Source organism: Rhamphochromis longiceps, linkage group LG16 (assembly GCF_057381845.1).
Source record: "Rhamphochromis longiceps isolate RC_006_pf linkage group LG16, R_longiceps_female_GT1.1, whole genome shotgun sequence".
Lineage (NCBI taxonomy): Eukaryota > Metazoa > Chordata > Actinopteri > Cichliformes > Cichlidae > Rhamphochromis > Rhamphochromis longiceps.
The window spans coordinates 9,227,140-9,242,152 of NC_140572.1; the positions used below are offsets into that span (position 1 = coordinate 9,227,140).

The window sequence follows — 15,013 nt, forward strand, 5'->3', positions numbered from 1 at the left end:
CAGTGTTGTGTGGACCCATATAGACACTCTCTAGTGTTAATTTAACACTGGAGATTTTGCTGTGTAGCCTCTTTAGTTAGATTCATTTTAAATTTTGGCCCTCGAAGATAAATGGGCCCTAGTGACAGTTCGTTGCTGCTACAGGTGATTGTTTTACTCCTTTAGCAATGGCTTAAAAAATAAAGAAATCACACTGACTATTTGTCTCTTAATCATAGGGCCTTAAATTCTCTATACATGACAGTGAATATTTTAAAGACATTAGCTTGAAACTTATCTTTCTCATACAGTTTATTTAATGTTTCAAAAGCGTCTTCAAAAATGCACTGTATATTCATTTTCTATCTGTTACACACGAAGACTGAGACCAGCCAGATTCAGAAGACTGTGAGCTGCCTAAAGCCGCAACCAAACAGCTTTCCAAACAATGATCTGGACCTGAAACATCCAGAGCCTGAAAGGGTAAATATAATCCAGTGTACCACTTAATGAACTAATAATTTAATCTATCATCATTCTTTATGGATGCTGTGTGTGTGTGTTTGGCAGTCACCTGGGTGTGATGTGATTTACATGGACCGTGGCTTGTAGGTCCTTTTCATTGTTTCAAAGTGCAAGTCTGGATAACATCTGAGTGTGTGTGTGTTAACCACCCAAATGTGACTTAGGAGGACCACACTGTTATTGGGGGACTCTGTCAAAGTTTGCTTCATGGTGACATCACTCTGGTTTTAGGAGGGGTCTTCTCGTATTTTTTGACAGTTTGACCTACAGCATGCAGAACTGACTACATGTGCTTTGTTTCTATGTTGAAATTTTTTGAAACTCAGGCTTGAACATTAAGATAGATAGTACTATACAACTTCTTAACTTGTTTTAGGCACTTTTTACTGCTGTAGTGCATGGGTTCTCTCTGGCTGTGTACTCTGGCTTCTTCCCACAGTCCAAAGATGTAGCTTATGGGGTTAGGTTAACTGGTGATTCAAAACTGCCCTTTGGTGTGAATGCAAATGCTTGTCCTTCCATGTTAGACTGGTGATCTGTCCAGGTTGTACTGCCCTATGGTAGCTGGTATAGGCCCCAAACCTGCTACCCCACAATCCTGATAAGGATAAGTGGAAGAGGATGGATGATTGCAAAGGAATCAGTTGTTAATTATTGTAGCCAGTATTTTTTTCAGAAGAAAACATTTCTTGAGTGGAAAGCCCCCCCCCCCACGCGCACACACACACACATGCAAATTAAAAACAGAAGCACAGGCCTGCCCAGTACAGTTGCAAGAAGAGCACTTGGTCTAATCTTTGTGCCATCTTTTCTTTGTTGCAGGATCTTGATGAAGAAATGCCTCAGCAAGGCTCAGAAGCCATGCATTCTTCTTCAGTGCAAGATTTTGAAGAGGTAACATTGACCTAGGACAGATTTTAATGAATGTTTCTCATGCACGATGTGTACCTTACGCTATTTGCCGATAGTGAAATGGTTTATTCATCCTCTTGAGTGATGCATTTTTAGTAACTGTCAGATTACTGTTCTTTTGTCTTCATTTTCTATCTGTTACACACGAAGACTGAGACCAGCCAGATTCAGAAGACTGAGCTGCCTAAAGCCGCAACCAAACAGCTTTCCAAACAATGATCTGGACCTGAAACATCCAGAGCCTGAAAGGGTAAATATAATCCAGTGTACCACTTAATGAACTAATAATTTAATCTATCATCATTCTTTATGGATGCTGTGTGTGTGTGTTTGGCAGTCACCTGGGTGTGATGTGATTTACATGGACGAAGTTTATTAGTTGATATCTGCAACTGAATTGAAAACACCTCACCTTTCCAACTGTCCAAAACAAATAAATGTTGCAATATTTTGCTAACAGTTTCACAATCATCGTCTGGTGTGCACAACAATATCATCTTTGGACAAGTGCATTCAGTGTGTGGGACCGGTTTCCTCCCTCAAGTGGCTTGGCTATAAGTGCAAAGGTGAGACATTTAGTGAATAGGTACAGTGTATAGTAAAAAGCATTAATAGAGTTCAACAAGTTAAGACTAGCTGAAATGAACACTGCTCCCTTTTTAATTAATGGGTGGTCACGTCTAATTAAAGAAATGTAGTATTACCTCATTGGTGCAGGACCTTGTAAAAATGGTATACTTGGGATTGTCCTCAATTCCCCATTCCATAACATAAACTGCTCAAAATAATAAAGGGAACACTTAAACAATGCGATGTTACTCCAAGTCAGAACACACTTCTGTGAAATCAAACTGTTCACTTAGGAAGTAACACTGACAACCAGTTTCACATGCTGTTTTGCAAATAGAGTAGACAACAAGTGGAAATTATAGTCAATTCACCATAATAAAGGACTGGTTCTGCAGGTGGTGACCACAGACCACTTCTCAGTACCTATGCTTTCTGGCTGATGTTATGGTCACTTTTGAATGCTGGCCGTGATTTCATTTTAGTGGTAGCATGAGACGGTCTACAACCCACACAAGTGGCTCAGGTAGTGCAGCTCATCTAGCGTAGCACATCAATGTGAGCTGTGGCAAGAAGGTTTGCTGTGTCTGTTAGTGTAGTGTCCAGAGCATGGAGGTGCTACCTGGATGTGGAGTAGGCCAAAGGAGGGCAACAACCCAGCAGCAGGACCGCTACCTCCACCTTTGTGCAAGGAGGAACAAGAGGAGCCCTGCAAAATGACCTCAAACAGGCCACAAATGTGCATCTGTCTGCTCAAATGGTCAGAAACTGACTTCATGAGGGTGGCTTGAGGGTCCAGCGTCCACAGGTGGGGATTGAGCTTGCAGCCCAACACCATGCAGGATGCTTGGCATTTGCCAGAAAACACAAAGTTTGGCAACTTCGGCACGGGCACCCTATGCTCCTCACAGCTGAAAGGAGGTTCAAACTGAGCACGTGACAGTCTGGAGATGCCGTGGGGAACGTTCTGCTGCCTGCAACATCCTCCAGCATGATCATATTGGCAGTGGGTCAGTAATGGTGAGGGGTGGCATTTCTGTACCTGCCAGAGAGCCTGACTGTCATTGGGTAACAAGATGAGGTCCTCGGACCCTTTGTGAGACCACATGCTGGTGCGTTTGACCCTGGGGTCCACCTAATGCGAGACGACACTGGACCTCATGTGGCTGGAGTATGTCAGCAGTTCCTCCATGACAAAGGCATTGATGCTATGGACTGGCCCGCCTGTTCCCCAGACCTGAATCCAATTGAGCACATCTGGGACATCATGTCTCACTCCATCCACCACAAACTGTCCAGGGGTTGGCAGATGCTTTAGTCCAGGTCTTGGAGGAGATCCTTCAGGAGACCATCCGCCACCTCATCCCGAGCATGCCCAGGCATTGTAGGGAAGTCATACAGGCATCTGGAGGCCACACACATTCAACTACACACTTTCATGCCATTCAACTACCTAAAGAACAAAGTATTTAATAAGAATAATTCCTTCATTCACATCTGGGATGTCCTTTTTTTTTGGGGGGGGGGGGGGGATTAGCAGTGTATGTGTAGTCATTAAAATATCCTTAAGTGTGAACAGTTTGGTTTTTTTTTTTTTTTTCAGCATTTGACATTACTGCAATGCTTTGACAAAAAACTACTTCACTTAAATAGAACTGCAAAGCTAAATTAAGTCTATCAAAATGTGTTTCAGTTTGTTTAGGGGTCTGGCACAAATCTTGCCTTGCAAAATTGGCAAATCAGAATTGCCACCAGTCAACACAGGTGTGTATCCCATTCATATTTGGCTTGACTTTGTTTTTCAGTTTATTTTTTACCTGTCTAAAGTATTGATCAATTAAAATAACTTTTGTTCTTACATTCCAGAAAGAAGAAATTTCTGAATATTCAGGGGAGGATGGATTGCCACATTCAGTTCAGGATCAAATATCAAGCGATGATGATGGCAACCACAGCATATCAGAAGAAGAATATGTGCCAGATTCAGAGTCATATGATGAAGATTCAGATGAAGACATCTCATTATTGCCAAGCACATCAAAAGGTCTGCTATGCCAAAATGACATCTCCAAAGCGCATGAACAATCAGATTCAATGAATTTAATCCACAACTTGACAAAGGACAAGCCACAAGATAAAAGTGAGCTTTGCGAAACTGAATCAGAAAAAATGACTTTAAGTAAAAGAAATTACTGCTATTTTTGTGGCAAACCACAAGCTAAAATTTCCCGCCACCTGAAAACGCACAAAACGGCTCCTGATGTTGTGCATGCATTTTCCCTGCCTAGAGACTCAAACGAGCGTAAAAGTCTGTTAGAGAAATTGAGAAATAAGGGAAATTTTAAGCATAATGCTGCAGTTTTGCATGGTGGAGTGGGACCACTGAAAGTGAAGAGAAGACCCAAGATTAAAGCAGTAGAGGGAAAGTTCGCTCATTGCTTTTATTGTCAAGGGATGTATGTTCGCAAGGATCTTTGGAGACATGTCCGCAGATGTCCGAACAAACCAAAAGATGACACGGATAAAGAACCTGGAAGAACCAAAGTACTCGGCCTGGCTTTAACTCTGGAGTCTCAGTGTTATCCGCAGGTGTCAAGTGGAGTCTGGAAGGTTCTTGCTGTTATGAAACAAGATGAGATTGCCTCAGCTGTGCGAAATGACTTTACTGTTATTCACTTTGCCCAGTCCCTCTACAATAAACATGGACAAGACCCTACAAAGTATGATTATATACGACAGAAGCTTCGTGAAGCGGGACGTTTGTTGTTGTGTCTGCGCACAGAATTCTCAGTGCATAACATGGAAGAAGCTATTAAGCCTGCTAATTTCCAGAGAGTTGTGCAAGCAGTAAAGAAAGTTTCAGGTTTTGATGAAGAGACACTGTCATACAAAACTCCAAGCCTTGCGCTGAAACTGGGACATACACTGCATAAAATGTCTGACATTATCCATTGTCGTGCCCTCATGACAGAGGATGAAGCCCTAATCAAGTCCACTGATGCGTTCAAGAAGTTGTATGTCTCCAAATGGTCCGAGATGGTGTCTCACCGTGCCTTGAACACATTGAGTGAGGCAAAGTTTAACAAGCCATCAACATTGCCCTTTACAGAAGATGTTCGGATTCTCCATCACTACCTTCAAAAATCTGCAGAAAGTGCCTTTTGCAGCTTGGAGAACGAAGCCACAGCTCAGAATTATGCCCAACTTGCACAAGTTACACTCTCACAAATCATTGTGTTCAACCGAAGACGTTCTGGAGAGGTTTCAAAGATGCGCCTCAAAAGTTTTCTTGAAAGAGACAAAACAGCACTCCACACAGATGTTGCCATGGGGCTCTCAGAAATGGAACAGAGACTCTGTAACTATTTCTGTAGAATAGAAATAATGGGGAAAAGGGACAGAAATGTTCCGGTTCTGCTAACACCAAGCATGCTGGATGCTCTGTCACTACTGGTTAGTAGGAGGCCTGACTGTGGTATTTGTGCCACTAATATCTACCTCTTTGCAAGACCCCGATCAATGAGTCATTACAGAGGAATGGACTCCTTGCGTGTTCATGCACACCAGTGTGGAGCAAAGCAGCCTGAGTATCTAAGATCGACACAGCTCAGAAAACATGTTGCCACACTCTCACAAGTCCTTAATTTGAAAAACAACGAACTTGATCAGGTTGCAGATTTCCTGGGTCATGATATCCGCGTTCACCGCAAATTCTACAGATTACCAGTTCCCACAACACAGCTGGCCAAGATTTCCAAACTGCTTTTAACACTGGAAAAAGGACATCTTTCCCAGATCCAGGGGAAATCACTGGATGAGATCAAAATAGAAGGTTTGTATTGAAAGGAGCAAATATTAGGGCAGTAGTTGAATATTATGCTTTATCAACAGAATTAAAACCTAAAAGCACAGACCATTCTGTTAAATGTCCATGATTTAAGGTTCTTGAAGTCTATTGTTTCATCACTTTGCAACATTTGGCAAACTGCAGAGTGGTGGCCTTAAATAGTAAAACTATGTACTATAATTTCCAGTATTTGTTCTGTATTTTGTCATATCTCGTTGTTAATGTGAGGTTTTTGGGGGGGTTGTGTTTGTTTGTTTTTTGTTTTGTTTTCCCCCCCCCCACAATTTCTCAGATGAAATTGCATTAAGTGATGCTGAAACAAAGGACAGTGAGAGTGAATCAGATGATGATGACACAGCACTCACAATGTCGGCGTGTGGCACCAGTGAGCCTGTACATGCAGTAGCTGATTCCACAAACACAGCGCAGCTCCAAGACACTGTAGATTGTGGTAAGTTACCACTAGCTTGGTTTCTGTGGATAAAATGTTTGTTACAAATATTAAAACTTAATCAAATTGTGTAATCAGCAGATGAAGGACCACTCACAATGCCTGCAGCAAGTGAGACTGCTGCTCCCTCTGAAGGTAAGGGGTGCAGTTGGTTCTCTAAGCGTATTATTGTTTCATCACTTTGCAACATATGGCAAACTGCAGAGTGGTGGCAAAAAGTCACTTGGATGAGTGACAAAATGTTTCTCCCACTGAAAACGCTACGTCCAGATTAACAGAATCAACGTTTTGGGATTTACTTACCTGGATGATTGAGCATGCATCAAGAGACTTTTATTCAACTTTTTATTTAGTCTTTTATTCACAGCGGAACACTAAATGTTGTCTCATTTTAGAAATTTGATAAATTTTCAAAGAGAATTTTAGCTCGTTTTGATATTGATGGTAGCAACACATTTCAGAAGTTAATACAGGGTAGCATCCATTCTTTTAACAAGCAAATGTTTTTTGTTTTTTTTGTTTGGTTTTTTGTTTGTTTTAACTACTACTACTTTATATATCTTCCAGAGAAAAATGCTGCTCAATCCCACAATTCCCGAAGAGCTCCCAAAAACATGTGGTCCAAGGCTGAGGTTGCTGCAGTGATGAGGCATTTTAAAGACCACATAAACGAAGGGAAACTAGCCACCAAAAATGAATGCAGTCATTGCAAATTGGTAGAAGATCCGGTGTTGGCAGGAAGAACAGTTCAAAACATAAGAGATTTTGTAAGAAACAGAGGATTAACTGCAAAAAGGCAGAAAAAAAATGAACTAAAATAACTGTTTAGCCAGATGTGGTTTTACATCTTGGTCAGATTGCCAATTGTTGTTAACGCTGATGTTCTGTTTAAAGAAAAAAAAAAGTTCTTGTTAAATACAGAAGCAGTTTGTATTTCATAATTTTTACATTTAATTTATTTAGGGTTTTTTTTTTGACGGGTTATATTTAAAATAAAAAATTATAAATGCATATTTTCTCCCCTTAATATTTACCTTTAAACTATTAAAATTCATTTTAAATGTTTTTAATTTTTCTGTTTTCTATATTTTTATATTTCTGTGGGAAGCGTGGGCATTTTTGTCCATAGATTTCTTTTTTTATTTATGGTTAAAATTAATGTTCAGATCCAAGAACACTAATAAAATGATGTTCCAGTAATCCTGTGTCCTGTCAGATGTGTATTTATGGTAATGATGAGCTATTTAAATATTACATCATTGTCCCTTTAAAGACCCAATATTGTTTTTTTGGACCTCATAAAACACATTGTTGTCAAGTGGACAATGTCTCCAGAAAACACAATAGAGTCTGGTTGGTGTGTATCAGTGTATCTAGACTTCTATAGGGAGTGTATGAGGTCTGAAGTGACCCAAATTTTTTTCAGATTTTTTCGAACACTTTAACCTCACTCCCTTGGCTCTAAGTCCTTTGAAAAGGGTAGTCCACTTAAACCACCACCGGGCGGATTGACGTAGGATAGTCCCTCCATACCACATAGACCCGTGTGTGTGTGTGTGTGTGGTCTTAGAAGAAAAAAGTAAGTTCCAACTGTATGTTTATGCAATTTTACTTCAGGATTAGGTGACAGAAATTAAGTTGACAGTCCATAGGTGATATAAGGTTACTGTAATGAGTATCATTAGTGAGCTTGCATCCCACCTGCACTGTGTAAAACAACAGGCCAAGCCTCAGAGGAGTGGCCTGACTACAGCCAGTCTCTAAACAACTAATTATCTCACAGTAGCTACTATGAAGGACTTTTGGGATGTTTTCCCATGTATCACTGTCATTAGCAGGATCCGTGAACCTGATCTAATGTAGTATATCACAACAAACATCCAGTACCTTTGGGTCTTCACACCAGAGAGAAGAGAGAGAAGGAGAGAATTTATTATTTCAATGGCCTCCACAATGTGTCACTAAGTTGTAACTATCACAGACGTAACTGTCAAAAGGATAAAGTGGTCAACAAGCCATTTTGTCTTTTGGCCTAAGAGAGCAATTAAACTTGCCTTGTATTAAAAAGTTTGGTATTAATTATCAGAAATAGGAGATTTAAAGAGTAGCCTTCAAAGCGTACCTGACTATGGTGTAAACTAGTATAATGGATTTTCAATAAACAAGATGTGATTCAAGCACAGATTTTGAACAAGTTTTACCTTCTGAAGTCAAAGTTATCACATGTGCTAACCAGTGGCGGGGTGGCTTACTGGGCTTAAGCCCGGGTTGTTTTTTCAGAAGCTCAGGGTCTTTTGGAGTGTAATTTTTTCATAGTTAGATGCCTGGCTGACAACTGTATAAAACAAAAACTACACACAATATTTGAAGCACATAGTGCACACTGGCAGGGCCTGGCAGGGCCTGGCAGGGCGAAGGACGCGGTCTCAGCTGAACTATGGACACGCACACACATACATATACTGATACTGATAAGCACTCGCTGACACATCACCCTCCCTACCCCGGATCCAATGCCACCTCCAACGCTTACCTCCCCTCTGATGTGGACATCGGGTCAGCTGGAGGCGCAGTCGAAGATTGCAGCGGTCCCAGATCAGATGTACACACTGGAACACTTTCCCGTGTTGCTTGTCTGTGTTTATTGTGCTATGGTGTGTTAATATCTGTGCATTCCTGTATTATCCTTTTGTGTTACGCATTTTGATGTTTTTTTCCTTGCTACCTAGCCTGACCTGTCTCCCCAATGTGATGTTTGTGTATTGTATGTACGGTCGGCAAGGTCTGTCATCTCGGTTGTGGGGAGCTGCTGCCTGCGAGTTTGCTGTTGGAGAAGTGGAGCCAGGCAGACAGAGGAGAACTGAAGTTTGACCAGGTACCAAAGCAAATCATTCATACTGTACAAACAATGTAAATATGACAGTGTATCACGAAAGATTGATATCAAACTGATCACTTGACCCATATTACATTACTTGTTCTTCAAGTGAATCAACAAATGGCGAAATGAAAAGCCGAACAACAACAATGTTGTTTCTTTAGAGAGTCTTAGCTTACATTTGTGTTTATTTCATATTTTCAGTTGTTACCCTCCACGGCTAAATAAATTGGTTTCAGAATACAAGAATGGACATAAGGGGCTTCTTTCAAAGAAAACACTCAGGTAGATGTTATTTTATATATTATGCTTTGTATGTTGTTCAGTATATTTCTATGCAAAACAAGAGGAATTTCAATACACAGCAGGATATTCACAGTTGAAACCAGATATTTACATACACTTTATGGAAAACATAAAACAAGAACATTTTTTTACTGTACAACATCAATTTAGAGTAAACTTGTTTTGTTTTGGATAAATAAATATTGAAATATCTTTTGAATTAGTTACATGTCAGAATAAAGAGAGCTGTCTATGTTTTTTATCACTTTCATCAAATTTAGGAGTATACACTATTGTTAATTAATAAGAAAACTCCAGACGATTCCATTCTGAGCTGAAGAAGCTTCTGATAGGTTAGTAGAGTCCATGTGAGTAAACTGGTGGCACACCCGTGGATGCATATAAGGCAAAACACAGAGCCTGTTTCTTTGACATTGTCATGGTCCTGGGCCATGTGGGCCCAGTATTCTTAGTTTTCATGTATTTTTGTATTTTGTTCTTTATTTAGGCCATGCTTCCTGGGTTGATCTGTTACGTTGTTCCTTATGTGTTTTCCCTTCGTGACTCTTACCCCCTGTGTGCCCCTCTGTGTATTTATGAGCCCTCGTCTCTCTTTGTGCTTTATTCTATGTTTTCCCCAGCCCGTTATGTCTGCGTTCTCCCCGTGCTCTCTCTCCTCCTGTTTGAACCTCTGTGTACTTCCTGCTTTACTTTGCCCATCTCCCATCAGTGTTACGTTCACTCCTGCCGTGTCTTGTTATGATTATCAGTGTCACCTGTGTTCCCCGTGTGCATCCACTTCCCCTGATCATCCCTCATGTGTATTTAGTCTCTGTGTTTCGTACAGTCTGTGTCGCGTCGTCTGTGTTCCCACCCTCCGTGTTTCCATGCCCGGTCTATTATATTCCAAGTCATAGCCTTACCTTAGTTTATTCCCAGTTTAGGTTTCTGTTTAGTTATTGCTCTTGTGCTGCCCTTATTCTGGTTTGCTTCTGTTGTATTCATCAGCCACAATAAAAGGCTCGCTTTTGTTTAAGTCCACTTCCTTATCACTCGTGTCTGCACCTGAGTCCTCCACGCACTTTCCACTCGGTCCGTCACAGCGGACCGTGACAGACATAGGAAAATCAAGAGATATCAACCAAAACACCAGGAAAAGAACTGTGGAGCTCCATAAGTGTGGCTCAATTTTGAATACAATTTGGTGCCATTTACAATTAAGAAATACAGATAGTTTCTCTCTTTACTCTTAAAGTTAACAAATGTGCTTTTTATATTTATCAACCTAAAAAAAATAAACATTTAGCCTGATTTTATGTTACAATTAAAAAAGTGTCTGTGTTTTTATCTGAAGAGTTTGTAAATATCTGGTTTCAACTGATGTTGGTGTTTGGCTTGATTGTCAGCACAAAGAGGGAGAGAGAGGAACAGAGAGGGAGAGAGAGGGAGATGGAGAACGAGGACAGAACAGAGAGGGAACAAGAGCCAGGTGAGACAGACATGTTAGTCAAATGGTTGTTTACCAAAAGTATCACCGTATCATAGGTACTCATGTATCTCGTACCTAGTGTTTCTTTTTAGGTTTGTTATTTTTCAAATTCCATATTTATTAAGTTATGCAGGCTTGTTTGCACAACAAGCCTGCATAACTTTTGCATAACTTTTGAACAAAACTCAAAACAGAGCCTATTATTCTTTCAGTCATTTCTAACACCCCCCCCCCCCCCCCCCCCCACCAATCCCACATGCATACTACCCTAACCCTCCCCCATACCCAGCAACAATCATTGCTAGCAGACTGTGCTCTGCAATAGCCAACTAAAATGAATACTTGAATCCCGAATATGTATTGAGATGACACTCAGTACACTCAAATATAACACTAAATGTGAATAGGAACAATTTTGCTTTTATATTATTCTGCTTAGTTTAAAAGTGTCATTATCACATAATGATACAATATATAAAAAATCTTAGTGTTATTTACAGTAAGATGTGTCCACGACATGTTTTGATGCCTCATTATGTTGGCTTCAATCTATTAATTTGGTGGAGTTAATCAAACTGTCAAAGTTACTGACAGCGGAGAATCAGCGAGGTTCCTGCTTTCTACTTGTTCATCTTAAATTGGCCATGCGATTATCAGATATTATCCCAGAGGGTAAATGAGTATTGTGCTGTTTGTCAATTACACCCATTGTTTTTACACAGTGCACTATTTTCACAGAGCCAAAAATTATTTGGAGAAACAGTCCTGTCCTGTCCAGTGTTTTTGAGTTTTCTTATATTTTGACATTCATTGTTTATGTTTAAGTATCATTTAGATTTCCTGATTCTCACTATTGATGCTTCACGCTCGGCTGCAAACCGCTCCAGTGCAAGCTGGAGGCCATTACCTGATAAAGCAAACAGAACCACATCATCTCAAAAGGGTAAAGAGCTGGTCCGTGACCGGGATGAGTTTCCTGGGGAGGCTAAGGAGTGTGATCCCCCTATTGTTGGAGCACACCCTCCTGGGGTTGCGGGCTATGGCCCCTGTGGAGATCAGGGAAATATTTTACTGCTACTATTCATAACCATCATCATTACCATTACATTAATTACCATTTCATCAAAGCATTTATTCAATAGATTACACATGTTCTTAGTTACGATTATTACACCTATCACAGAGAGCTTCTGTCTGGTAAAAGGTTAGAAGCATCAACGGGCGGGGTGAGGCTGAGTGCGTTGGAGGTCGAGACATACACACACAAACAGTAGTTAGACTCATGTTTAGGTAAGAGTTCAAATAATAGTTTGCAAAAGTTTGTGACTGCAAATTTGTGTTTGCCTAAGGGACAGTTTGTTCCAGGAGATAAGCGAGAGCTAGAAGATTAATAGGAAGCACCTGGCCTCGAGACGGAGAAGATGTCCTTTGAAATGTGTCAAAAGTTGTCAACAGAACATTTGTGGTTTTGAAACTTATGCATGTATTGTATCTGTCATGGTCCTGGGTCGGTGACCCAGCGCTTTTAGTTTATTATCATTTGTTATCATTATCATCACGGCATCCGTGCCACCCTCATGGGAAGGGCTGAGGATCCCCAGACGAGGCGTCACCCAGTAGCCACCGAGCAGAAGCTAGAGGGGGCTGCACCGGCGTGCCCGCCAGCTCTGCCGGCAGCCAGCTGTGCCAGAGTGAACCGAGCCGCAGGCCCAGAGGCCGGAGGCCCGAGGGCCCCCCACACCCCAGAGGAGGCCTGACCGAGCAACAGGTGCCAGGCCCCGCCAGGTAGCCACCGGGAGTGAGCTGGTACATACCTGAGTGCCCAGCCCCGGACACCAAGAACCACCAATGCACCGACCCCTGAGGGCATCAGTCACCGGCAGGGAGTGTGGTGAGGGGAGATAGGCCTTGTATCTGCTTTGAAGCATGAGGGGGCGTCATAAATAATACCCTGATGTTATAAAAACAACTGCTTGTGTATCATTTGGCGGAGATCGATGCTGGTGTGTGCAGTGTTCATCTCTCCATGCGTGTGTTCATTAAAAATCATCGTTTGACTTAACTCTTCTGTTGTTTTTGTGCTCACCCTCAATATTTGAACCTGTAACACTCCCCACACCCTCTATCAAATAGTTGTAATAACTAAAAGTTAAAATGAATAAATATCAAGTTGACCAGTTTGGCAAAGCCATAATGATCCACTTGGAAAAATATATCCATAACCAAATGGGACAGGCAAAAAAAAAAAAAAAGGAATAATATATCCATTGGGCATCTTTCTTGGCCTTCAGACAACAATTCTGATTGCTTCAGTGCTGAACGGGACAGGCAAAAAATAAAAAATAAAAAAGAGCAACATACCGTTGTGTTGACAAGGCATAAAACAAGACATAGTTCCTGGGTGGAAACTCAAGGCAGTGTTGTCTATGCAGAAACATGACAATAAAAGTAAGATTCTAATTAAAAAAATTTTCCATGTTTATTATGTAATCTTCCTAACCTTTCCTGTGCTAAACTTTGTCTCCCTGTGTCTGTTTCGCTGTGTCCCTGCCCCTATCCCCTATCCCTGAGATCACTGTCTTCAATAAACGTTTCACTGTTTGGAATTTTCAGTCTATTGTGTCTGCTTTTGGGTCCAACCTGCACACTTGGCTGCACAGCCTTGATAATATAATCTGGCAAGGGATAAACCAAGCGGACCCAACACGTACCATAATTTTTAAACAGGCTCTCCAGGTCCTAGATAAGAAATGGCAAACTATCATTGATAAGCAGGAGGAACTACCCGCTTTAGTTCAAGAGATGTATTCTAGTGTAACCCCTTGCCTCTGCATAGGATCCACCAGCTATGGCCCAATCCCAGTCTGACTCACGTAAAGCCACCACCCAGTTATTTCCCAATGCGAACTTCATGGTTTCTGGCACAGTATTATGTGACACTATTTTTCACACACCCGAAACATTCTCCTGTAAGTCAGGACAATGTTTCCCCAGTGATGCCACTCAGCTGTTCCATGTAAGCAATTTATTAAGGGAAAGAGCACTGTCATGGGCCGAGGCTTGTTAAGGTTTTGTTCATTTCTACCTCTCCATATGATGTTTTCCTGAAGCGCATTTGCTCATCCTGTGTCTGAGATTCAGTTCAGCCAAAAAAATTGCTTAATCTCCACCAGGGAAACTGCTGAGTAGGTGAGTTTTAAGTTGAGTTTCACACCAATGCCACTGAGGCAGGCTGGCCAGATTATGCTTTACACAGTATTTCTCCAGGCTTTATATTTGAGGAGCTAATCTCTCTCCCATCACAATCAACAACTGGCTGGGAGACAGGGAGGCAGAAAAGAGTTCTAAGACCTTGGTAGAATTCTTTTAGCCCGTCTGCCCCAACTATCTCATCTCCAGCTATTGTTTCAGTTTCAGTGTCCTCCTGTTCCTCTTCAGAGCTGCAGCACATGCAAATCGAGCATTTGTGCTTGACTCCAGAGGAGAGAGAGGATTTCCATGCTTGGGGTTGTTTCTGCTCTCCTTGATCCCGTGCTGAACAGAACCTCATTGATTACAAATTACTCAACCATGTAGGCCTCTGACTCCATGGAACCTCCCATTCCTACCACTGCACAAACTGGTGTTTGCCAATATTATGCAGCAGTCCGCTGCATAATATTGGCCCATTTGTTTAGTCTCGTCTGCCACTGTGAATCCATCTCCTTCTTCACCTTCTTCTCGCCTGACAAACCCCTCATCTTAGGTTATTCCTGGCTGGAAAAACATAACCTCCATATGGTCTGATCTGGCAATAAAATAAGTAGCTGGAGTCTGTTTTGTTTGGCCAACTCTGTACAATCTGCACTACCCTCCAGCTCTAAGGGCTCCGGTTTGATTCACTTCCCCCACGCTGATTGGCTGAGGAAGAAGTAGCCATGGTAAACCAATCATATGACCAATTTAAGATCATATAGCAACACAATGCTATGTCAACTACAGGGAGTGCAGAATTATTAGGCAAGTTGTATTTTTGAGGAATAATTGTATTATTGAACAACAACCATGTTCTCAATGAACCCAAAAAACTCATTAATATCA

The 15,013-nt window shown here is 41.4% G+C and overlaps 1 protein-coding gene and 2 long non-coding RNA genes across 3 annotated transcripts in view; 2 read left to right on the forward strand and 1 right to left on the reverse strand.

The window, feature by feature from the left end:
• LOC146650575 (uncharacterized) overlaps positions 1–15,013 on the reverse strand; it is a 203,910-nt gene that overhangs the window by 76,193 nt on the left and 112,704 nt on the right. The gene's annotated exons all lie outside the window — the stretch shown is intronic.
• On the forward strand, positions 4,668–6,052 carry LOC146650581 (uncharacterized). The gene has a single exon (XM_085385425.1). The coding sequence runs from the start codon at positions 4,783–4,785 to the stop codon at positions 5,824–5,826; it is 1,044 nt and encodes a 347-aa protein (XP_085241551.1). The 5' UTR covers positions 4,668–4,782; the 3' UTR covers positions 5,827–6,052.
• Positions 6,200–7,137, forward strand: LOC146650582 (uncharacterized). The gene is made up of 3 exons (XR_014907989.1): positions 6,200–6,281; positions 6,360–6,416; positions 6,849–7,137. It is a non-coding gene; the product is annotated as an uncharacterized LOC146650582 (long non-coding RNA).

Bases quoted from the DNA above. Each gene is read 5' to 3' on its own strand.
- LOC146650581 (XM_085385425.1), top strand. From the start codon at position 4,783: ATGGAAGAAGCTATTAAGCCTGCTAATTTCCAGAGAGTTGTGCAAGCA.